The sequence below is a fragment of the Macrobrachium rosenbergii genome, chromosome 27, assembly GCF_040412425.1.
Source record: "Macrobrachium rosenbergii isolate ZJJX-2024 chromosome 27, ASM4041242v1, whole genome shotgun sequence".
Lineage (NCBI taxonomy): Eukaryota > Metazoa > Arthropoda > Malacostraca > Decapoda > Palaemonidae > Macrobrachium > Macrobrachium rosenbergii.
Genome location: NC_089767.1, coordinates 30,404,378 through 30,428,355, shown reverse-complemented (window position 1 = coordinate 30,428,355; position 23,978 = coordinate 30,404,378). Strand labels below are relative to the sequence as shown.

At 35.6% G+C, this 23,978-nt stretch overlaps 3 protein-coding genes across 3 annotated transcripts in view; 1 reads left to right on the top strand and 2 right to left on the bottom strand.

Moving 5' to 3' along the window:
* The window catches only part of LOC136853533 (putative lipid scramblase CLPTM1), a 32,525-nt gene extending 24,484 nt beyond the window's left edge, over positions 1-8,041 (bottom strand). The window contains exons 1-4 of the mRNA XM_067129228.1: positions 7,913-8,041; positions 4,224-4,411; positions 1,540-1,801; positions 929-1,135 (exon numbers count right to left, since the gene is read on the bottom strand). Coding sequence (XP_066985329.1) covers positions 929-1,135; positions 1,540-1,801; positions 4,224-4,411; positions 7,913-7,945 — 690 coding nt within the window. The 5' untranslated portion in view covers positions 7,946-8,041. The remainder of the gene's footprint in view (positions 1-928; positions 1,136-1,539; positions 1,802-4,223; positions 4,412-7,912) is intronic.
* A 5,536-nt stretch (positions 8,042-13,577) lies between these two features.
* Positions 13,578-19,395, top strand: Prosbeta6 (proteasome beta6 subunit). The gene is made up of 5 exons (XM_067129226.1): positions 13,578-13,716; positions 16,413-16,602; positions 17,593-17,722; positions 18,687-18,841; positions 19,138-19,395. Exons 1-5 carry the CDS (start codon positions 13,655-13,657, stop codon positions 19,273-19,275), a joined length of 675 nt encoding a protein of 224 aa, XP_066985327.1. The 5' UTR covers positions 13,578-13,654; the 3' UTR covers positions 19,276-19,395.
* On the bottom strand, positions 19,381-23,964 carry LOC136853531 (peptidyl-tRNA hydrolase 2, mitochondrial-like). Its single transcript, XM_067129227.1, has 3 exons — positions 23,637-23,964; positions 21,970-22,124; positions 19,381-19,625 (listed from the first exon to the last, which is right to left on the bottom strand). The coding sequence occupies exons 1-3, from the start codon at positions 23,824-23,826 to the stop codon at positions 19,479-19,481; spliced, it is 492 nt and encodes a 163-aa protein (XP_066985328.1). The 5' UTR covers positions 23,827-23,964; the 3' UTR covers positions 19,381-19,478.
* Positions 23,965-23,978: the final 14 nt, after the last annotated feature.

The window sequence follows — 23,978 nt, the reverse complement described above, 5'->3', positions numbered from 1 at the left end:
TACGTGCGATACAATTTGGCTGTATCAAGCAGGAAAGAGTTTCCATCACTTCAGTGGTCCATAAATGAATAATGCCAACTATAGAATTCAGCTCAGCTCAAGCAGTGGGCGTCTCAGGGAATCAGAATTGTTCTTGACTTGATGGGGGATGTCTTGCTCTTCTCTCTCCCATGATGTCTTTCTATTTATTTGCTCATAAATACACCCAGGGATTGCTGTTGGTTTTAGTTCTTATCTTTTATGTTATGATGTCAGTTATAATTGTAATATTGCAAAGAAAACTGCAAAGAAATATTAGAAAAAACATGTATACTCCAAAAAAGTTAGTGCACCCCAATCTCAGTAAGTTTGCATAAATAGTTTACAACAAATACACTCAGAATTTGTTACTGATTTTAGTTCTCATCTGTTATGATACTGTGTGAGCTGTAATTATAATTTTACAAAATAAAATAAAACAAATTGTTAGAACAAAAACATGCATAACTTGGTAAAATTTACGAGTGCTTTGTAAAAGAGGAAGTTAGGGAAAATTTTTAGAATTTTTTTTCTTACACCATGTGCATTTGCATATCGTCCGCTTTCCACTGATGTGCTTTTTCTTAAACTCGCCAACCTTAAAGTTTGCCCAGTCTGGGGGGGTTGCATGATATATAAATTAGCCCATCCCTTAAGGGTTAAAAGTCTTCTGTATGGGTGATATTCTGCTCACTTTACACAGATCACTTCAAATTTACAGTATTCATTAAAATTCAGAAAGTATTCAAATCTAAGCCAAAATTAGTACTCTACTCTCCACCTACAATTAGAAGAACATAGCCTGACAATCATTGGCTTCAAAATCTACATCACAAATAACCATAAGAATTTTTTTCATTCATCAGATTCTTCAAATCAGTACAGTAATATATTTCTCATCAAATCTTACCATACGTTCCTCTTCTGATAATTGTGTCTCCCCAGTCAGAAGATTTGAGGTCTTCCTGTAACGACGCCTTTTGTACTTGTTTAGTCGCTGAGTGCTGTGAGTGGTTAACTTACGGTTATATCGGCCCTCATCAGCTTCTGGGTCCGGAGAGAAACCAGTTTTCACAAAATATGCATGAATATATAATGAACCATTGTTGCGTAAATTCTGAAAAACAAAAGGGTAACTTTAGTCGTAGGTACACCTAACACAAGGACGTAAAATTGGCAAGACCCACTGTCAAGAATAGAAGAGATTTAAATTTCATTTCAATTTTGCTTTTGTTTAACAGTCAATTTTGGTCTCACTGTTTCATTAATGCATATTTTTTTTAGCTATTGCTAAAGTCAATATCAAGTATGAATTTCCAAGATAGCAACAATCACAAAAGATCTGAGGTTTGTACCTAAATACAGAACAGAAAGTTGTAGGACACACACAAGCCCTCCTACCAATAAGCTAGTTGCAAATCTTCTGATTGTTAATTGGAACTGAAGTGTCTAGGATTCATTCATACCAAAAACTATGAAATTATAAATGAAATGTTTGTGAAACAATGAAACAAATCTTACCTCTGATGTGGGAAATGTAATGGAGTGTGAGTAAGTGCCATCACCATCTGGCCCACTTGTCCAGTCCCCATAAATCAAATCTTCTTTGAGCCAAACTAAAGCATTAGGATTTTTGAAATCTGAAAAGAACTCTGACTCTGAAATATATACATAGAGGTCTAGACTGTCTCCATCTTGGAACAAGTTGAGAGCTGGAACACGACCACTTGGGTCAGGTTGGCCTTCCGCTGTACCCTGTGGTCCTGTAGGTTGCTGGGGACGCCTGTAAAATCCAAGACAATGAAATAGAAAACACTTACAGGGAATTTGTATCTTTCACAGGCATACAAACCCAAGCATTTTATAAGCTGGAATTGGTCAATGAAACTTGGTAAAAAGATAGTAAACTGGTGGTAGGAGGGTGAGCAAGCCCAGGAACCCCTGCATCATCAACCCTACTTATTAGAGATATAACACCAAGGAGAAAGGACTGGATGATGGTCAGTGGTGTCAAATGGGAAGCCTTTCTCCTGACAAGACTACCAAATTCTCCAGCTTTCCTTCCTCTTATTCCCAAACCTTTTCTATATGAAGCACCACATACACCACCTTCACCCTTCACAACTCTGTTGTTTTCATTACTTATCCATGGTAAAGTAAACAATCACTCAAAACATAACTAAAAGTTGCAACTTAGCAATCATCAGCAGCACAGCAAGACAATTAAAAAAGTGCTCAGTGATGGCAGATGAGTGGGGATTTTCCCTAATTCACCCTCCAACCACCAGTTAACTATCCTGTTACCAAGTTCAGCAAACAATTCCAGCTTGCAATGAGGAACACTCCTACATAAAAGGCTCTGGTTTGTATTTCTGTAGAAACTAATACATATTTCTAATATGCACTACATTAAAAGAAGAAATAAACCTTTAATAACTCAGGAAGGTATTAAAACATAAATAACCTACTATTTTAGTCAATGATAAAAACACCTAATACCTTTATTGTAAAGTATACAGTTTTCAAAGGAAACACAGACACCACCCTACTTACAAGCATTCAACTTACAAACATTCAGATACAAACAAACTGGATCGCAAATTAAAATTTGCTCAGAACGCTCCCCTTTGCCACCCAGGCGCTCGAATTTTGTTTTGCATGCTTATTCTGTACATACAGTACTATATGTACTGTGTATTGTGTTTTAGGATGAGAAAATGTACAGTATTGTATTGACTTTATATCATACTGTACTGTAATTAAATATGGATGAAGAGTACAGTAACCAACTTAAAACACTTCGACATACAAACAGCCATCTCGGAACGTAACTCATTTGTAAGTAGGGTGGTGTCTGTACTCTATTTCTGAGGTGAGCCAAACTCCCTGAATCACTGAACTTCTAGAATAGCATCAATGCTTGGCTCAGTTACAAAGCATGGGCTATATGAGTAGGACCAATCTTTTGAGTACGCTACTGTGTAGCAGTGGAGGAATCGCAATAAAATCTTGATCTGTATGCTATGCATTACAGATATTTTAAAGATTATGAACACTGCTGTCCACAATTACAGGGAAGAACTGATTCCTTCTCCTTATACTGTACAGTCAAACAAAGGAGCAAAGACTAGCTGCTTCCCTTCAGGAAAACTATAGATTTTCTATCACCCACCGCCATCCCCATCCCCACAGAGCTCTAAAATGGCCCAAAGGCTGAAGAAGATGAAAGGGTTAGAAGGAAAGAAGATGGTACCACAGTGCACACCTGCTGAAGGGCACATGCAAACATACCCATCATGAAAAGAAAAACAGAAAGCACACGAAAAACTTTTTCAGTGTAAAGTTTCTCTGATATATAACCTCAAGTCCTTACTTTATGTTTAAAATATTTGTATGATGAAAAATTTGAGCAATTCCCAACAAAAATATACGAAAGAATACCTTCCCAAAATATACAGTCTTCATGATTGACAGATAAGGATAAACTTGTGTGAACACTCATATAAAGACTATAGGTTAACAAAATACACATGAAAAATAAACCCAACCAAACCTGTTCTTATGCGTTTGGGTCGTTTCGGCCGTAAGTCATTTAGGCCGTAAGCACATTTGCGTGCAAAATGGGCGCCGTGTTTAGTACCAGCCCCTTGGGGATGTATGTAAAACATACAATGATAACAGTAAATACCATAAACATAATGTCTTACATTGTTTTGGATGTTACAGCCTAAGTGACTTACAGCTGAAACGACCAGGACTGGTTTTTATATCCCTGACACATAATGACCACAAGCAAAAATCAATGAGAAGGACATTCAAATAAAGATTCGCATCCAAAGTTGAGTTCCATGACTGCAATGCAGCAAACAGAAATGTCTTGACTTGATTGCAGCCACAAGAAAACAGAGGCTCTACCAGGTGAGAGGATGGCATTCCATTTCTTACTCCCTATACACCTCTTAACTGTCTCATTAACCATCTTCAACAGCAGAGACCATCTGTCACCAAAAGATACCCTATACATAAACACAAGAGCCCTGAATTCTAGTGGGAACGAAATTAGTTTCTCACTGTTTCCAAGTACTGTGTTGTGCATTCAACCATATGGTTACGTTCTAAACTATAGAAAAAGCTGCAAGTGGAGGATATCAGTAATGCAGCCATAATGATCTAAGGATATAAAATGAAAGTCAAGTTTAATTTACCTGAAAAATGAAGTGATAAAATAGATGATGATAGCTCTGATTATGAGTGATTTGGTGATGGCCATGAAAGACTCCCCAGCAGTAGGCTGCCGAGCCTGTTGGCCTCCATCTTGGGCTGGTGCTGCTGTTCCATCTGCAGCACCTTCAGCAACTTGCTGTTCTCCACCACTGGCAGGAACAACTTCACCCTGAAAAAGTACAAAAATAGAAGCACAGTAATACTGAAGTCTGACATGTTTTCACACCTAAAAAGAACTTACTTGCTGAATGGCTGTTATCTGACTTGTTAAGAGCTACCTTGCTGGTGAATAACATGACAAAGGGTTCTCTTTGCAGTTTTATTTCATATTTAACAATCCATTTGTAAAATCATACTAATCACTCTTAGGTTAAAGAAAAGAACCACAATATTGTCAAACAAGTACAATACATACTGTATTAAAACTGATAAAAAAAACTCTTCTGCCACGAAATGCTAATACTATATATATAAAACTATAAATGGTTTCAGTTCTCACCCAGACTGGATGATCATCTTCACAGGACAACCCATTTGCCCACTTGATCACTTCATGAAGCCAAACAGAAATAGTGTTCTTGGACACCTTCTTGTAACTCCTAGTACAGATACACCCCAAGTTAAGATTACCCAATTTACTTTTTTCAATTTTACAACAGCACTATCATGTTTTTCAATTTTACAACAGCACTATCATGTTTGTTTCAAATTTTCAACAGCACTATCAAGCTTATTTCAATTTTACAACAGCACTATCAAGCTTTCAATTTTTGGGAGGGCAACTGATGATGGCTAGGATACATTCTTACAAATGCTGGGCAGGCAGGTAGCATCAGTGCTTCTTTTCTTTTAGTCCGCCACTTGATTTGCAAGTGTACACACTACCTTCTTTAAAGTGTCCTATGTTGCTGCTAATTTATTTTTTATGCCCTACTGTATTTATATACTGTAGTCTTTTTAAGTATCCTGATGTCTAAGAATGCTCATCTATGTTTCCTGCTACTAGTCAGAAGGAAATTACTCTTTACAAAAAACTCAAGATTATTGGCAAGCATGAAGGTAGCATGGTTGCGGTGTCTTTCATGTGGGAACTTGAGAACTTCATGAATGACATTCTCAACTATCTTGAAACAAAATACAGGCAGTCTCCGGTTATCGACGGGTTCCATTCCCAACAGCGTGACAATAACTGAAAATCGCAGACAACCAAAAATCGACGATAATAGCACCTATCCTCGGTTACTGCCGCCGGTATCCGGTTATCGCACCGATAACTGGGGATCAGTGCCATCGATAACCATGGATCAGCGCTGATAACTGGGAATCGGTGTCAAAAATCTGGTTATTGTCATCGCTAGACAAGTGCCTGTAAAACCGCATCGCCGATAACCGAGGCCCCCAATAACCAGGGACTGCCTGTAGTTTGCCAATGTCCTACATAAACTCAATGATCTTCTTTATTAAGTATTTCAACATTCCTGTTTCAATAAAACTGAAAAAATCTAAAATCCAAACACTGTATTATGCATTTAAAGAAGTGTATTGGCAGTTGGGAGTAGCAAATGCCAAAGTGATACACAGCATAGTGCTGTCCAAAAGTGCTGACAAGATATCATTCAAATAATTTATACCCAGTTTTGTTGTTATGCATTACATTAATCTAATACTTTATAATCCTTATTATGTATTTTTGTACAAAATAACCTTAAATTTTAATACATAAAGTTTTGACTTAATGCTGAAATGGACAATATCAAAGAATTGTAGAGTTAAAATTCGTCTGTAAAGGCACCTTTTGCATTTGTCCTGTAGAAGCATTGTTTATATTTTAATAAATAAATTCCTTTTCAGTACACAGTACTGTTTTTATTAAGAATTACACTTTATAGTGTCTGTATGCACAAATTATCTATTGTTAATTATGAACTGTTATACAGTATATTGAAAGTTTATTCCTAAAAACAGAAAACGAAATGTCTTGCTTCTGAGACTTTGCTCAGAATGGTGACAAGAATTCCAGGATAACTTTATATTATTTTTAGGAATAAATTGTTATGAATATGCTATGTATGTTCCTGACTGCTGAGAAGAATAGGATATATCTATAGTTTATTTTTATTTTTTTATTTCTCTCAATATAATTTTTTTTTTTGTTACTAGCCTAAGTTACAGCATTTATGTTCATCAGTGGAAATGGACTGAACAATGCTTATGATGTAGTGCCTTCTACCAGCAGTTCTCAAGTTCTTATGAAGAGAATTAGATAACCCTGCAACTGTTGCATTTCCATCATCCTCATCATCCAGCAGTTAATTTCATCAGTGTCCCCTAAACATGTTTAAGGTAGACTAGGCTAGGATGTAGGCCAATGTAAAATTGTAAGCATAGGTTCACAAGCCTCGCAATGGTCACAAAAGCATTTCATCCAGCTCACCGCAAAAAAAAAGTCCAAGAGGGAGGAAATCTAGAAACTCACGAATCACTTAACAGAATTGACAGATTCTGACATTTCATCACAAACTCACAACAAATGAGAATGGTCCATGCAGGAAGCAACATCAAAGAAGTAAGGCCTGCAATTGATAATGAGGGGGTATCCCAATAAGATCACTACAGGGGCCTCAACAGTAGAGACAGCAGTGAAAGATGGGTAACTCAAAATACTGAGTGGAAACATCTATCACTGCCAAAACAAAGCTGCTGACAAAATATTGATAAGAGAAAGCAAACCAAGCTTGGGGACAGCTTGGCAAAGCTGAAACTGACAACTTAGCCCCCTTTTTCCTCTTATCTTTACCATTTACATTTCCAAATGACTGACTAAAATTACTAAAATAAACGCAATTGAGAACAGTTTTATTTCTATGGCTTTATTTAGTTTTCTTTCATACCTATTAGAAACAGGCTACCTTTGGTGATTTAATGTTTAATACCATCAAACATTCCGGTGTCATCTCGGTTGATTAGAAAAGTTTTGACGTCAAAGTTTGCCCCAAACTTCTAAAGGAAAATGCCTGAATTATACACATGAACCACGTATTTTTCCCACAGTTTACTTAGGGATTATAAACTTTAAACCTTTTCTGCTGGTGCAAATCACTCATTTTTGGTTTCCCGTCCCATGGGGTTTCACAGTAATTATTTACTGGCCTAGCGTTAGGAGGCTGGGGAGGCCCAAAAACCCGTGGTTCAAACCATCAATGACGGCCAGAATGGCATAAAACACACAAAAATGACCAAAAATTGTATAGATCGTGTATCTGGAGTGAAATTAAAGTATCACACTACTACCTCACATTTGCCTAGGCTAGGCAACCTTCGACAGATTATTTTACCGAACTCTCAAAGGTACTATCGGGCCACAGTAGGAAAGCATTGCTCATCTCAGCGGCTCCTCGTAGTGACTTCTAATAGTCTTTAATGTATAACAGGCTTGACGTCAATGTACGGTATGGATCTAAGTCACAAGCTCAATTTATCCCATTTTAACATCGCCTGATCGAGTCACGAGCTCGACAATTTTTTTAATTCTTGAAGCGGCCGCCGTCATCCTGTCACCCGCTCGAAAGTTTCGCCACATAAAACGATTCAGCTGAACAAAGTAACATATTTCCTAACTCCGAAATACTTACGAAACACTAATCTTTTCGTTTATGACTTTGTTAATTACCTGCTCATTGCCCTCGTCGTTATTTTCGGTCATGTTAATGATGCTCAGACAACAACTCACGTCGTCTGCACAGTTCTCCTTCCACTCTTCCCGGAGGAGAGCCACCTCATGGAATTAGAGGAACCTACGTAATGTTTTGAATGATTGCCGAGATTTCGACGTTATAATGTATGTGCATATACAGTGTATATATATATATATATATATATATATATATATATATATATATATATATATATATATATATATATATATATATATATATATATATATATATATATATATATGGAACGTATAAATTTTTGTCACACATTATTGTGATCAAAGTCAATTTATTATCGTGTAAAACTAGGCCACAGTTCGAATCCTGACCGACACCTACAAGCTTGTCAGTTATAATTCCCAGGATGAATTCAGTATGAAACGATATTTGCGGCTATGCATTTGTGATAAATAGAAATCTACAGCTTCCAGTTTTCCATAGTACATATCGATAATAAGGCAGTTATAAGACATTCTAATTCTTTATTTGATCATTATTGCTGAATCCTTAATGCGTGTTTGGTATATATTAAAGGCGTCAGAGAAGCAATACATCTTAAAGACAGCCTTTGTAATGTAGCATTCTTCTTAAGCATGTTTTGTGGAACAATGGATGCGTTTGCAGCTTGCAGTAAACTCAGCCTAACTTATGGATTAAATTGCTGTATATAAATAAAGTACAGTAATAGACAAATTTTATAATTATAATACTGTCATATTAAAAAGCACCTATCAAAATTTACTGCAGTCTATGTACATTTTCATAGTGTGCCTATTAGTTGAAATTGATACCACAAAACTTTTTTATCTGCATAAAAAATATAATATAATATTCTAACGTCCTTGGATAGGAAAGCATGTTACCTGTATTTATTTACAGGCCTGTGGATAAATATCCTGACGTAGAGAACAACGCTCACGGGACATACACGTCAACTTTATCGGCCAATCGTAGGTTGTTATTATGCTTTATATCTTATCGAGCTCAGAAACATTTGTCATTACACATGAAAATTCTAACTTTCACCTTATAATTTCCAGTTGATTTTAATTGACATTTAACTTCAAATCCAGTCACAGGTAGTAAAGTTAAATGAGAAAAGTGCCCGATATTCTTCTTTGTGCAAGAGCCTTCACGTCATAATGTGAAGTCTCTTCAGTAGGGTGTTTCTCAACCACAGTCTTAACTAATGTCTCGTCACACAAAAGAAATTCTCCCTTCGCTCGGTCTCTTAAGACAGGATCTGTTATATTGTAATTATACGTTTTAGATTAGCTATGTTGGCATATTCTTAGTACGTTGAATACGCTCATTTTAAAAGGCAGGGGTCATGGTCAAGCTCAGAACATCTTTCCACCAATAAACTGTGAAACGCGGGACTCTCTCCATTTCTACCAAATCACCGAGACAGAAAGATTTTTTATTGATAGAGTAAATGTTAATGTACACCTACGAACACAATCAACTTCCTTCCGTGTGTGTGTATATATATATATATATATATATATATATATATATATATATATATATATATATATATGGGTGTGTGTTTAACAAATCATATTAGATGTGACTTCAATAAGCAAATATTACAAGAAAATGACGGGCAGATGTTCAGTACCAAGAGCTTTCACGTGTTTATTCATGCATCTTTGGGGTGCAAACGAGACAATTGTTAAGGTTACAAAGTAAAAAAAAAAAAAAAAAGAGAGATGGTTAATTGTCAAAAGGGTAAAGTTGATGAATTCAAGGTTGATATATTCTGTGTGATTTCCTTCTTTCATTAGTCAACGTCGACTATTATTGCATATACTCCAGGTGCTCATGTGAACTTAGTTAATTTATTTATAATTCACGCGGCTTCAATGTCGTCTTTACTCTAAAATTTTTCGTGTGAATATGTAACAAAAGGAATAGAATGGGATATGACAAGAGAACCACTGGGGGTTGAGGGAGAGGATATTACGTGATAGAGGCGACGTAATGAAAGTTAGAAAGCTATCCACCACGACGATGAACAGCTCTTGTGGAGACGATATTTTCATTTTACATGATATTTACAATGAATGTTTGATATGCGCTTGCCTCATTTTATTATTATTGACATCATTATCATCGCTAAGAGATTCACAATTTCTTGAAAAACGATCTGTGTAATAAAATCCACAATTATTTGGTAAATCTATTGCTATATTTTACATACAAAGACTTTCGAACACTTGAACGGTGTTCCTAATCATTATCATTATTATTACAGTCGAATCATTGCTCTAGGAGTGTTACGAATCAGATCCTAAATTGTAGGCTCAGCATCTTGTTATATTCTGGCTCATGTGTCACTCTTCTCCGCCAAGGGAGGCTACGACTTTTGAGTGGCTTTTCAAAAGTTCTCTTTACTGCTCTTTTAAGCGTTACACTGCTTCTTACAGCAACATTGTAGATTCCACGGATTTCTCCTGCTTTTTTTAGTAGAATGAACATTATGTGTAATGGGGCTGACATGCTACTGATGAGGCTTTTGTGGGAGTGTCTTATGTTTCGATGAGTCTTGGAGTTTCATCCACAACTGTTTTATTCCTTTGGTATAAGCTGCTCATTGAATTTTCTCTGAATTACCTCTTATTAATCAGGTTTTTTAGTGCTCACTGATTATATGTATGGAGAGAGAGAGAGAGAGAGAGAGAGAGAGAGAGAGAGAGAGAGAGAGAGAGAGAGAGAGAGAGAGAGAGAGAATTCCTATCCTCATTCTGCAATACGCAATGTCTAGCCATACTCTTTACCTCCTGTGACGCACAACGCGAGAATAAAGACTGCACGGTGACATAACGGCGCTGCAATACATTGAACCACGGACAATTTTTCTTTATTTTCTTTTTACATTACGCCTTTCCCCCAGAAGTATCTCTAAAATCTACTCGATATTTATATTATAGAATACACACCCATGGATCGTGAATTTACCACCAAAAAATAACCAGATATATTTCATCAAGAAATTATTTTCTTCTTATAGACAGAGTTGGAGTCCGTCATCAGCCTGTCGTAAAGTGAGAGCTCTTGTTCATGCGTCTAAGAGCAAGTTGTTTAGAAACAACCGCGGGGTTAACTATAATAACTAACCTAAGTGGGTCAGGAATCCGCGTAGTGAATCGTGCTTACCCATTGAGTAGATTCATGTCTAAACCGAACATGACAGTCACATGATCCTTCTGTTCAGAAACCATTGATGTACACGTGTGCAACTGCACTAATCAAGATACTTCACAGAGCAGCTGAGCTACCAATTACACAAACGAGAAGCCGGTATATCACATGTGATTCAAACGAGTTCCTACTTTGAATTTCGAGAGCAAATATTTTCAGCATATATTGCTCATATTTTTTTATCATTTGCTTTGAATTTATGTAGAAATGAAAAAAAATAGCAGTTCATATCAAACAACAAAACTTTTCGTGACTTGAATTACCGCGAAGCGATTTAATGTTACCTTTAGTGCTCAGCATAACAACACAATCATAATGAACACGTCAAATACTCCAATAATTTTGTAAGCAAGTAGTCTTGTCAGAGAGAGAAAAAAAGAGAGCAAATATTCAAAGAGTAACATAAATGACACTAAATGAGTATGTATTTATAAACACGGTCGAAAAAATGTTTCATATGAGTATGATACAAAGGTTCCTTCTTCGTTTTAAATGAATTAAATGACCATGGAAGCAGACGAATATGAGAAGGCATCCATCAGACCTCAACAAATAGTACAACAGAGAGAAAAAATCCTGACTACTAACGGGAGTTGTGCAGTAAAATATGTAATCAACCAATCAAGAACAGTTATTTCTAAATTTGCATTGAGATTTATTCTCAGAAACTCGACTGACCAGCGACTAGCTGGAGAGAGAGAGAGAGAGAGAGAGAGAGAGAGAGAGAGAGAGAGAGAGAGAGAATCTTATATGCAAGTCAGATGTATGCAGCGTTGTTTTACCAAGCGAAACATGCTTGTTTTGTGGCCTGTGTTATGATTAGACGATTTTTACCACGATCGGAATTTTTATACTTCATATCTACAGTAATGCCAGTTCATTCTTCTTGTCATCACGAGTGAGACGCGGAATGGTAGATGATTAATAGATACGAAATGCTATATAACCTGTTTAAATAATTTAGCACCAGTTTGTTTTAAATGTATAGAAAAGAATAATATTTGGTTTTGCTGATATTTTTTTTCATAAGTTGTATTTCAACAGAGTTATTTCACATTCACAATTTAAGTTAAGTATACCTTAGTTTTACCAGACCACTGAGCTGATTAACAGCTCTCCTAGGGCAGGCCCGAAGGATTAGACTTATTTAACGTGGCTAAGAACCAATTGGCTACCCTGATTCCCTTTGCCTGCCGAAAGCAACCAGATTCGCTGAACAGCAGCACCAATTTGCAATCAATGTGCCTCGCTGTCGAACTTCACAGTTCCAGAGGTCCTTTATTCGTTACACCGTTGGACTGTGGAACAAGCTCCCAGGGGATATCGTGCAATTGGAACATCAAAAGTTCGAGCGAAGATGCAATGCTGTTCTCCTGGCGTTTTAATAGATTTTTAACTATTCATTAATTTATAAATTTATTTTTCCTTTTTTAATAAGTGGCATTTCTTCTTTCTGTATTTCCCTCTACTTCTTACTTCTTCTTACTTCTTCCTAATGAACACCATATTCTTTGGACGCTTGAATTTCAAGTCAGTGGCCCCTGTGGGCTTGTTCCATATGAATAGGTTTCATCTATTAAATAATAATAATAATAATAATAATAATAATAATAATAATAATAATAATAATAATAATAATAATAATAATAATAATAATAATAACAAAGTTATTGATGACACTGTCACTCAAAATGTAACCCTTTTAAAGAAATATGATGAAAATACTTTCCTTAACTATATAATCACAAGACTAGATGACTGCAAGTTTCTGTGAGGGCATAACAAAATACTTATTGAAGAAGCTTGGGATTAAAGTGACGAAGCAGTTAAACTAATAAAGAATAAATGTAGATTGATGGAGACGCAATGCAACAAAGATATTGGAAAAAGGACCTCGTTATCAAGAACTAAAAACGTAGTAACATTTAAAATTCAAAGCTTACATATTAAGAAACAGTTATGGCACGGAAGGAAAAGTCCTTCAAAATATCTGAAAACTATAGGCTAACAAAACAATCAAATGGAGCCCGCTGGGTGGACCGAAAGGAAGGCTTCTAAAAATAAACAAAGATGTTGATGTTGTAAGATACTAACAGATATATAATTAGTTTAATTCTGTGACAATTACCCTTATATGAACAAAATAATATAGGGTATGAAATTGGTCGACACAAATAAAGTCGTAGGTTTAACAGCATAAACAAGTATAAATGTATATACTTGAAAGCCACCAAAATATTATAGTCATGAAAGTGAAAGTTATATTAACTCTAAAAAAATATAGAACTAATTGATATAAAATGTACTTAAAACTCAAATTAAAAATTAAGAATTCTTTTTAACTAAAATTTAAGCCTCATAATTTTTTTAGAATAATAATAAATTTGTTTTTATTGTCATATCTGTGGTTAAATTTTTGATACATTACTCTTTCCAGGGATCTTTGTTGTTGTTAGCCGGTTCATTGTAGAGAATCGACTTCGAGTCGCAGTGTAATGAGAATGGTAGCGACCAGACCAACCACAATGAGTTTCTCACCGTATGCAGATAATGGAGGGTAAGTTTTATAGTTTATTTATTATTGCTTATAGGATTGATTGGCAGTTTCCCTCCATTCCATAGGTTTGGTTTATTGCTCTACCGTAGGTCAAAGTCATACCAAGTCCCTGCTGAGAACTGCTCTAGGGCAGGGGCTTTATTGACTTCTAAAGTGTACTTGGCTAGCAAAGCGTTGTATATGAGTTAATATATAAACCATTGGCGTTATTATTATTAGTGTGTGATGTTATTGAACGCACGCTCTTCTTATCCACTGGTGAAATTCATAGGCTAAGACAGGTCCCATGAAATTGAATCCATTGACTTGATTTAGGTCAACCTTTTAGTTTTTTCTTGGTCAAATCAGATGAGAATACAACTCAGTTATTTATTAATTGCCTTCTTTTACGTTTCAACAATTGAGAACGAATCCCACATTGGAATTTCTTTAATTTTTACTCAAGACTAATATCAGGCTAATACCATAACCACTCCCTTTAACGCCGTGTTTACTGCCCCAGGGGAATGAATCCCAAAACCTAAATGAAAGCCTATGAATATGTCGCTAACAGACCCAGAATTTATAATAAATTGTTGTATGATTGTCGTATTACATAATTAGGCTAGATTTATAACTCTAGTAAGCTACCATGTTGTGGTAGCCCATGAAAGTAAATTTATGCCACAATTTCCCAGCGTAGGGTTTAAAGTAAAATAATACTGTAAACCCTATCATGGATTTATTGTTATTTGTTATTGAGTTATTTACCATCTTTTGTCTGTCTTAACATTCATTCTCACAAGGCAGGTATGAAAAATGGTGCTTATGGGAATGGTTGTGGTAGGAAGTAAAATAACACCCACCTTTGGTTCTCCAAGATTTTCTTTGGCTAGGCTACACGAGCAAGATTCCAGATGCTTTGGGCACCTACTCAGGGTCCTGTTGTCTTGGCATCCCTATGCCAGACTAGATAGAGGGTTGCAGGATTCGGTCTTTGTGGGCTGCTGTCCTTTCTGAGTTAGGAAGGGCCTGCCCTCATTGAAACCAGGTCAAGGAACTCAGACTTGGGTTAGTTTGTTGAATGACATGCGGTGGCTTTACCTAATGATGCAAAACTCTAATCGACAAATGGTCTGGAATAGAAGTTATTCAGTGTATCTTAAAATCTTGAGAAGAGCACTTACCTGTACAATTGCTGTCAGTTCATTGGCCACTAGTTTTGACCTTCTACTTTTAAGGGGTAGCCTAGTTCAGTAAAATCTTCCAGCTGATTGTTCTATGATGATTTTATTCTCCTTATTTTGGGTCCCCCCTCCCACTAGTTTGTGGCAAGGGTAAGGTTAGATTAAGGGAAGGTTTGGGGTTAAGTTGTTCTCCTTCAGGATTTTTACCTACTACCATTAGGGGGTAGCCTAGTTCATTCCATTTGTCTGAATGAAAACTCCCCTTATTGTTCTGGTCGTCTTTATTTTCGTTGTTAGTATGGATCATGGCTTGGCACCATAGGTAAGGTTTGGTAAGGTGGTATCCCTGCTGAAATGTGTGTTTGACCCATGAATTGTGATCCATCATCGGACAAGTTTACAATTATAGACTTTTGATTCTTAATGTTACCATAATCTCAGAACTTTGATATATAAATCTGTTCTCCCAATCTACTCTGCTGATGTAGCTCAAGCTTTGTTATGAGCATTCCCAATTTCTAATTAGGGAAAGTACAGTATCTCATTCATTGCATCAAATTATTGAATTTTGCTGATGAACTAAGGTGAGATGCTACTGGTCAGTTCAGCACTTAACGCATTATATACTATACCAGTTTGACATATGTTTAATTCTGAAGTAAGACATCATTACTTTCAGTCTGTTCAGATAATAACTGAATTCTGTAAAAGAAAGGTAACGATGAGGTAATCCTACACCTATGAGTGGATGTAACAATTGATTTGTTTTACAGTAGTGTACTTATATTTGTTTCACATTAAAAGACATTACTGGTATGTATAAAGATGTTGGTTAGTAGTCATAAATTTAAAGTTTGCTTTCCACTAGTAAGGATTGTACATAGCATACCTAATTCAACTACTGTAGGTATTAGCCCTTCAGAGAGAACATTAGGAATTAGTCATCACAAGAAACGTAGACCACAGCGTAGGATAGGTTTCTAGAACTGACACCCAAATTTTGGCTTCTGACAGCAGTGTTTAACCATGCTTTATGTAATATTAACTTCATTCATTTGTACATGAAAAGCATTATTTGCATTGTGCTTATTGTCATGAATCCTAGTTATTAGATAAGGTTAGGAGCTCCAGCCTCCACTTGTCGGATTCATTGCAGATGCATGAAATTTAAGGATAAGCTTGTGTCATCAAGAGTTCTATAAACTGTGAGACATTAAATAAAGGAAAATAAAAATTAATACATATTCCAGTCACTTGAGGGTTCTTTTTGCAACATCAACTCACAGGAAGTTTATTAAACATGCAAACTAAATTATGATATCAGCAATAGTTGTGCATTGTATGCATCACTTAAATTATGCTTATTGAAGTAGGGCAAGTTTAATTCTTGTCAGTAGCATTATATGAGGACAAAATGAACAGTATTCATCAATATTTTATTCTGTAGTACATGTTCAAGTATTGTGTACAAAATTTAATCAAAAGAAGCAGGAGAATGTGTTTTCTGTCACATGAAACCTTTCTTTTCAGAACTACAGTAGCCATTGCTGGCGATGATTTTGTGATGGTAGCAAGTGACACACGTTTACCAAGAGGATTCAATATTTATACTCGGGATCAGAGTAAAGTTTTTGGCTTAACAACGAAAACCATGTTAGCTTCAACTGGTTGCTGGGCTGATGTACTAACTCTTAATAAAGTCTTACAGGCTAGACTTACGGTAAGTGAAAGGATTTTTTTGTCAGATTAGTTATACCATTTTGCCCTTTAAGTTTGGTAATCTTCCTGGAACTACCGGGGGACTGTGGAAAGGGATACAGTTTAGGAGAAAAGGCCTCTTTGTTCTACAATGTAACGTTGCTGTTACTCCAAAAGGTCCCAGTAAAAAATCAAGGTCTAGCCAGTCAACTTGGGTGTTGTATCCTATTAGATCATTTAGGTGAGATTATCTTATTAGATCATTTTGGTAAGAAGAAGTTTGTATGAATGAGCATGATGTATGATATGAATTAGAGACTTCTCTTAATTTACAACAAGGTTACGGAAGCCATGTTTTAATTCAAAAATATAAATCAAGGTACATGTACTATATACAGTACATATTACTATTCAGCGCAGGTAAATAATACCGTAAGAGTATAGGTACATAAATGGTGGAAAGAACAATGCTCAATAGAATTGTATTGTTCAGTCAAAGCTGGCATACAGTAAATTTTCTTTAGTAACATGAAAAATTCATTAGAATATCAGCATTTCAAGGATATCTGTGTTGTAATTAGAAAAACTTTTAAGAGCATATATTGCACTATATCTCTTAAATTTTAATTTAATTTTATGACATTGACCTAAATTGTTTTTCTCAATATTGTATGTTGAAGTCTCTCATGAACATTTTCCCACTGTCATTGCTCTGACATGATTGTTATAATAGTGTACAGTATCTTTGAGCACTTGATACATTGAAGTTTATCCTAATTATCCTTTTGCACATAAGCCTTTATGAAGTTAATATTTTATGTTACTATTTGCGTTGGACTATGCTAATGTAATAGATTGAGCAGAAGGGCTAGTTGGGTTTGACATTAAAATAAAACCCTAATGGAGTTCACCAGTTTCCTAGTGCTAATGAATTGTGAATACTCAGAGATATTTATTGTGTATACTGTGTTCAGAATATATAACTTGAGTAATTGTGGAAAATGAATTTCAGATGTATTCCCATGAGCACCATGATGTAATGTCAACTACGGCTATTGCTCAGCTTCTGTCAACAATGCTTTATTGGAAGAGATTCTTTCCATACTATGTTTCTAACATATTAGCTGGCCTGGATGAAGAAGGTATGTGATATATGAAGGTTTGCCTCTTTTGATAGCCAAAATTTTCCAGGTAACGACCGTACACTGAAACATTTGTCCCTAGAACTCGTGTGGGTTATTAGAGTTGCACCTGGTTAGGGAAGCCATTTGGGCACCAGTACTGCTCTCTCTCGTAGAAAGCGGTGATACACTTCATGCTGCCTTACTCAGCATACCTGATTTGGTGCTTCCAGACTTTGCTTCATTATGCTGTATAGCTTTATATTTGCTTAATTTTATCAATAATATTCTTAAATAAATATCTTTTCCTCCTAAAAATGTACAGTATACTGTAGTTCCTAAAACTTTAGCATTTGTGAGTTTTCTTATTTACAAGGAATGATCAAAGAAAATAATCTTATCTCATAGTTGTTAAGCCAGAACCTAATGTGTTCTTTGTCTGATTTAGTTCTCACATCCTGTGTAAAAACGAATTCTCTTGGGCCTTCTGTATGATTATAGAAATGTGACTCCTTGATTTGGTTAAAATAATATAAATGAGGATAAATACTGTAAGGCCCTTGCCTTGTGTGTGAAATCTTTCAGCTTTTTACCACAGATAAGTTACAACTTGCATACTGTGTTTTGCATCCCTTTCAGTATTTCACATATAAAGCACTATATTAAGAACAACTTAACACCATTTTGAAAAATCTAATAGGTAAATTATAAAATCTTCTTGTAAGGAGTCAAGGATTAATTAACAGTTCGTGTTGTTTGTGATTTATTGAAGATGTGTGCTGTAGATATATTTGTGTATGGTAGACTGATTATTGAAATTTTGTTTGTGCACACTCTTGCATCTTAATATTTTTCACCCAAAAAGTGGCTTCTCTGTCTTTTTATAGGTTATATTTCACTCAGTGTTGACATGCAGTTGTGTTGTTGATTTCATAACTACCAGACGGAATGAATATTGACACTAAAGTGCAGTTCACATTTTTAGGTAAGGGTGTTGTATATCACTACGACCCTGTAGGGCACATGGAAAAGCTCACATTCAGTGCTGCTGGAGCATCAGTTGCGCAGATCCAGCCCCTGTTGGACAACCAGATTGAAGCTAAGAACATAAAGGATGGAAAACCTCCAAAGATGACCAAGGTAAGTTATGGCTTGGGTACAAAAGTCATTATGAACACTTAACAAGTGTTTTAGTGAATGAGACTTTCAGGCTAAATTAGGTGGCAGTAAATCAGTATGGCACAGTACTTTATCGCATCTGAAATGCATTCATAGCAGTTGTTTTTGTATCAATTGTTACCTGTAAGAAATATATCTCATAAATGTGAGAATTTGGCTAGAATTGTACAAAGCTCAGTAAAGTTTTTCTGTTGTAATATCAGAACTCTATCAACATATCTATTTTTTCTTCTTAAATTCTTTATTTTTGCTTTCAGGAACTCGCTCACCAGTTAATTCACGATTCATTTGTCTCCGCTGCTGAACGAGACATCAATACTGGTGATGGTGTTATCATATACACTATTACCAAGGATGGAACAACAGAAGAAACCGTTAAACTTCGAAGAGATTAGGAATTTCCTAATCCTTTTGCTATTTTGTTTGTTCAGCGTTCTCTAATAATACAGTTTCTTATGTAACTGCTTCATCATTGTGATTATCAGGTTTTCATGAATAAATTTATGTAATTTTAATTTTTATTCAAATACAATTGTTTACCATGTGTGCACATGACCTGAGAGAGCACTTAAAAATATGTATTTAACAAGATAATGCTTTACAGTAACTGGAGTTTTCCTGTAACTTTATCTACATCTTTCACTGACCCAGGACCTACTGCTAAAACAGTTTCAGAGCCTTGTGCAATCTGAGTTCTGCCTGCATCCCTCACAAGAACCTCTTGTACACCATGTAACTTTGATGCCTGTGGGAAAGCGTAAAAATAAGTAAAATGAAGCTCAAACAACAGTACTGTATTTAAACATTCAACTGTACACTAAAGGTCTTAGTACCTAGTAAGATTTATGTATCTAAAAATTTTTACAACTCTCTGTCAAGCAAACTTTCTCATTCATTTTGTACCATTTGCTCAAATGGGAAAAATGGCGATACATTATGCTTCAATTGTATGATCTTGGTTTCTCATGTGAATGACTGCAAGAAAGATACAGAAGTGACTTGGAAGTAAAAAAAAATCAATTAGCAGCAGACTAAATTCCAAGCAACTGAATATAACGAGAAAGACCTACTCTGAAATTCCAAATCATCATTCAGTGTAGATTTTCTTACCATATCTTAACCCTTTTAACCCCCACTAATAATTATGAAGTGAGCCCATGCATGCATAAAATTGCGTGTTATATTGGAAAAGAGGGTCTATTTTTCCTGTCACTTACCCTATGTTAATTATCTCCCAAAACATAGGCTATTACATATCAATTTAAAGCTTATGAACTGTATTTAAAGTGAAATTATCAGAATTTATGTTCCCTGTAGGATTAAGGGTTCACTGTCAGGCAGTCGGCAGACAACAGAACTTGGCTGACGACAAACATGAGAAACACATTGCAAAACCTTATTTACGACACTGTCCAAGCTTGTCACTCTTATATAACACAATCTTTATTCTCTATGTCATTACTGATAACTAAAAAATAAGTGTATCTTATGCATTTCTAATATAATATCACAAAATTTACACATATTGCGATAATCACTCGAGACCACAGCCATGTGTGAACTTGAAAATTAAACAAACACGAGATTTCTGGGTAATATGGCTGAAAGATGTACTATCATCTGATTGGCTTTCTTGGAAAAAGGAGAGAGATGGTCAGCCAATAAAGAGTAACCATCTCCTGATTTGGGTTGGGCTTATTTAAGCGTGTAATTTGAAAGTGACTATATATCGCCACACGGAGTAAGCAGTAAAAGCCAGTATATAGCCTCATGGGTTAAAAGGGTTAAGGTGAAAATACAGTAATTCAAGCCTTGCCACCTAATTATGTGCTTCCTCAAAATAGACTTTTTAGTAACTGCATACAAAGGGAAAAAGGAAAATTATCTGGAATTGTGTGAGGAAATAAAAAATGTGATGGAGTAGATTGTAGTATTTAAAGGATGGAAATTTGAGAAAGTGAAGTAATTTTTAACTTTCCTCCTTTCTAAACTTAAGGGCTAGTCCACATTATTATTATTTTTAAAGTAGTTTAACCAGACCACTGAGCTGACTTTCAGCTCTCAAAGAGCTGGCCCGAGGACTTATTCTTAGTGACAGGTGAAAACTGGACCGTGGTCAAGTTAGAAAATTGGACAGCTAGTTGGGTAGAGGCAATGAAAGAAACAAGAAAGACATACGCAATTGAGTCCATACTTTGCAAATATTATGAAGTTGTTGACATAAGAGAGACTATCAGTGACTGGCACTTGAAAAAAATTAGCACAGTCTTTATATAAAAAATATAGGCTCCAAGACCACCATAAAAACTTGCAATCTGGTAATAGCAACTGAAGAAGCAGTTGCTGAAGAGTGAGTGCAGCTATAGTATATGGGAACATTCCAAAGGAGATGGAACCAAATTAAATAGAATATGTACAGTACAATATTTAACAGAAAAAAATGATACTCTACATGAAATAAAAATATGGCTTGAGCACATGCTGCAAGTCTTTGGGAAAAGTGCTGGAAGAAATCTTATTTCTCAGTTTCACTTAAATATCAGGAAAACTGAGGGAGTCGCATCTTCAGACAGCAGGTCTTAAGGCAGATGCTTCATTGGGCAATGCCCATGGAAATGACTAGGACCATTACATACACAGCCGTTGGCTGCTGTGGTTCAAAAGAGGGGAAAGTCAGCCATCCAACTCATTTACTTGCTGACCTATGCCAACCATGAACCTTAGGTAAGATGCTTTTCTTGTCCAAAGGAAATTAATATGCCACACTATGCTGAGCAGTCACAACAGGCCCTAGGGCAAAAATGTCCAAGTATTGTAGATGTCCCAAAAAAAGTTTTGGCAGCACCAAGCACCTCCCCTCAACACCTGAACAACTAGGATGTTCTACCTGTATGTCATAGTGTTTTGCCATATTGGGACAAATTATTTAAATATTTAAAAAGTACTGTATCATTAAGTGATTACATCACATAAAAGGCAATTACAAATGTTAAAGACACCAATTAAACTTAAGGTCAGAACTTCACATTTGCAAAACAAGGCTTTGTATTTTATATGCAAATACAGTACCTCAAAACCAAAGAACACACCTCTGATAACTCCTGAAGTTGATTAAAGTCGGCTGCTTTTAACACTACTTTTGGCTGCCCAGAATCTAACCATGCTTGCAAGAGTTTGGGGTTGCTTTCTTGCATCTTTAAATATGCTGCAATAGTTCCATGGCAACACTGAGAAGCAATTTTTCCTGGAAATGAGAAAAAATCTAAAACAACTAATGTCTCACCTTAGATATAAACATATCTATCTGCTAACACAGTGGATTACATGAAAAATTCTCATATCCTATGTTGTAGAGATGAACAAGGTTAAGTGTTCTTCTCTCACTAGTCTTGCTATAGATATTAAATATTTGTAAGCTTCAGAATATGAAAAAACTAAATTGAACTGCATTTGCCTAACCACCTCAAGGAACTGTAATGCATGTGTATTAGGAAATTTGGGTTAGCAGTTTTCTCCAACTCATCAACAACTGGGCAAAATAATTCACTTGAAGGAATTAACATTATCAAAATCTGTCCATGAGCTTTTATTTATGCAACTGTAATAATTCCTATGTTATTTTGCTGACTGCAGCATCCAAGTTACCATCCGAGGGAGCTGTGTCATCTCAAGTATTCCAATTAGCTCCCTTAGGCTTAATGACTCATATATTAGGAAGAGCCATAGCCTCTATTTCAGTCTCCCACTTTGAGATCACTTTCCTAAGGGTATACTCAAGCACACTTCATTCATTTGGGCAGATAATGTCAAATTTGTTACATTCTACATGCATTACATACTTTGCTCTCCTTTTTCTCAACATAGATATTCTATTCGGTGAAGGTTTTCTACAGTACTGTATATAAGTTTGTGGTCTTTTGGCTTTTTCCTTATGAATGTATTAATAATGACACTATCTATCTTGGAAGAGGACCCTCGTTTACATAAACTTCATCAAAAAGAATGGCCACCTGGATGCTGCTGAGTTTATATTGCAGTTAATCTCTCAAATGAGTTCCTTGGTAAAAGTAGGTATATTATATAACAGTGGTCCAAAGTTCATTTATTCCTAGATGTTTGGACAATTGTTACACAACTTACCTGCTGCTGATGGGATAAGGCAAAAAGAGTGGGTAAAAAACAAGAAAGCCCAGCTATTATAGCCTATATGGATTATGAAAATGTGATTCAGATTTATGGGCCAGGAGTAAAAGGGGACTGATCTTATCACAGTATTATACGAACTAACAACCATGCACAAAATATACATAAAATCACTGTCTTATGCAATATCCAAAAACAATGGTGTACTGTATACTTGTAATTATTCAACTTCAATCCATAATAATGAAACTGCATTTTGAAAAATACTAATCACTATAATATATTACTTTCTAAAAGAGAATTATAACGAACTGTCGATAGTTATTCTTAAAAACCTACCTGTACAGTAATATATAGTATATTTCTATCCATTAATCAACTTCCTCACCAAAATCATTTTCATGTCAGCTTTACCTTTAAGAGAAATAATTTTATGCCTAACCTTCAAGGGGTTAGTCCTATAACCATTTCTCTTCTATGTAATCAATCAATGGTTTCCAAAATCTTAAAAATATAGTCACTTAATGAATAAAACTCTATCAAAATTTACCTCATACAAAATTAAAAATTAAATACACTATAAAGACTCATTAATAAACTAAAATGATCTTACCTCGACCCATTTTGAGATCACTTCGGACAACCAGAGCCAGCTTGCTTGGGCCAACCGATATTAAAGATGACACTCTCCTGACAGTGTTACTAAGCTTGCGACCAACATATATACCAGCTAGGAAGCATGTTGCCATTAATGTAATGTTCAAAATACTTGATGCATCAGCAGATTTCTTGTTAGAATCCATTGCTTTACAGGCATTTATATTACATGTAACTTGCACATACCCTCTACAGTATTTTGAGGGTTACGAATTGTTAGAATGAAAATGTAATTTACTCCAATGACTACTTTGTAAAGCACCACAAGCTGATGATTCAACTAGCAAAGAACTGATTT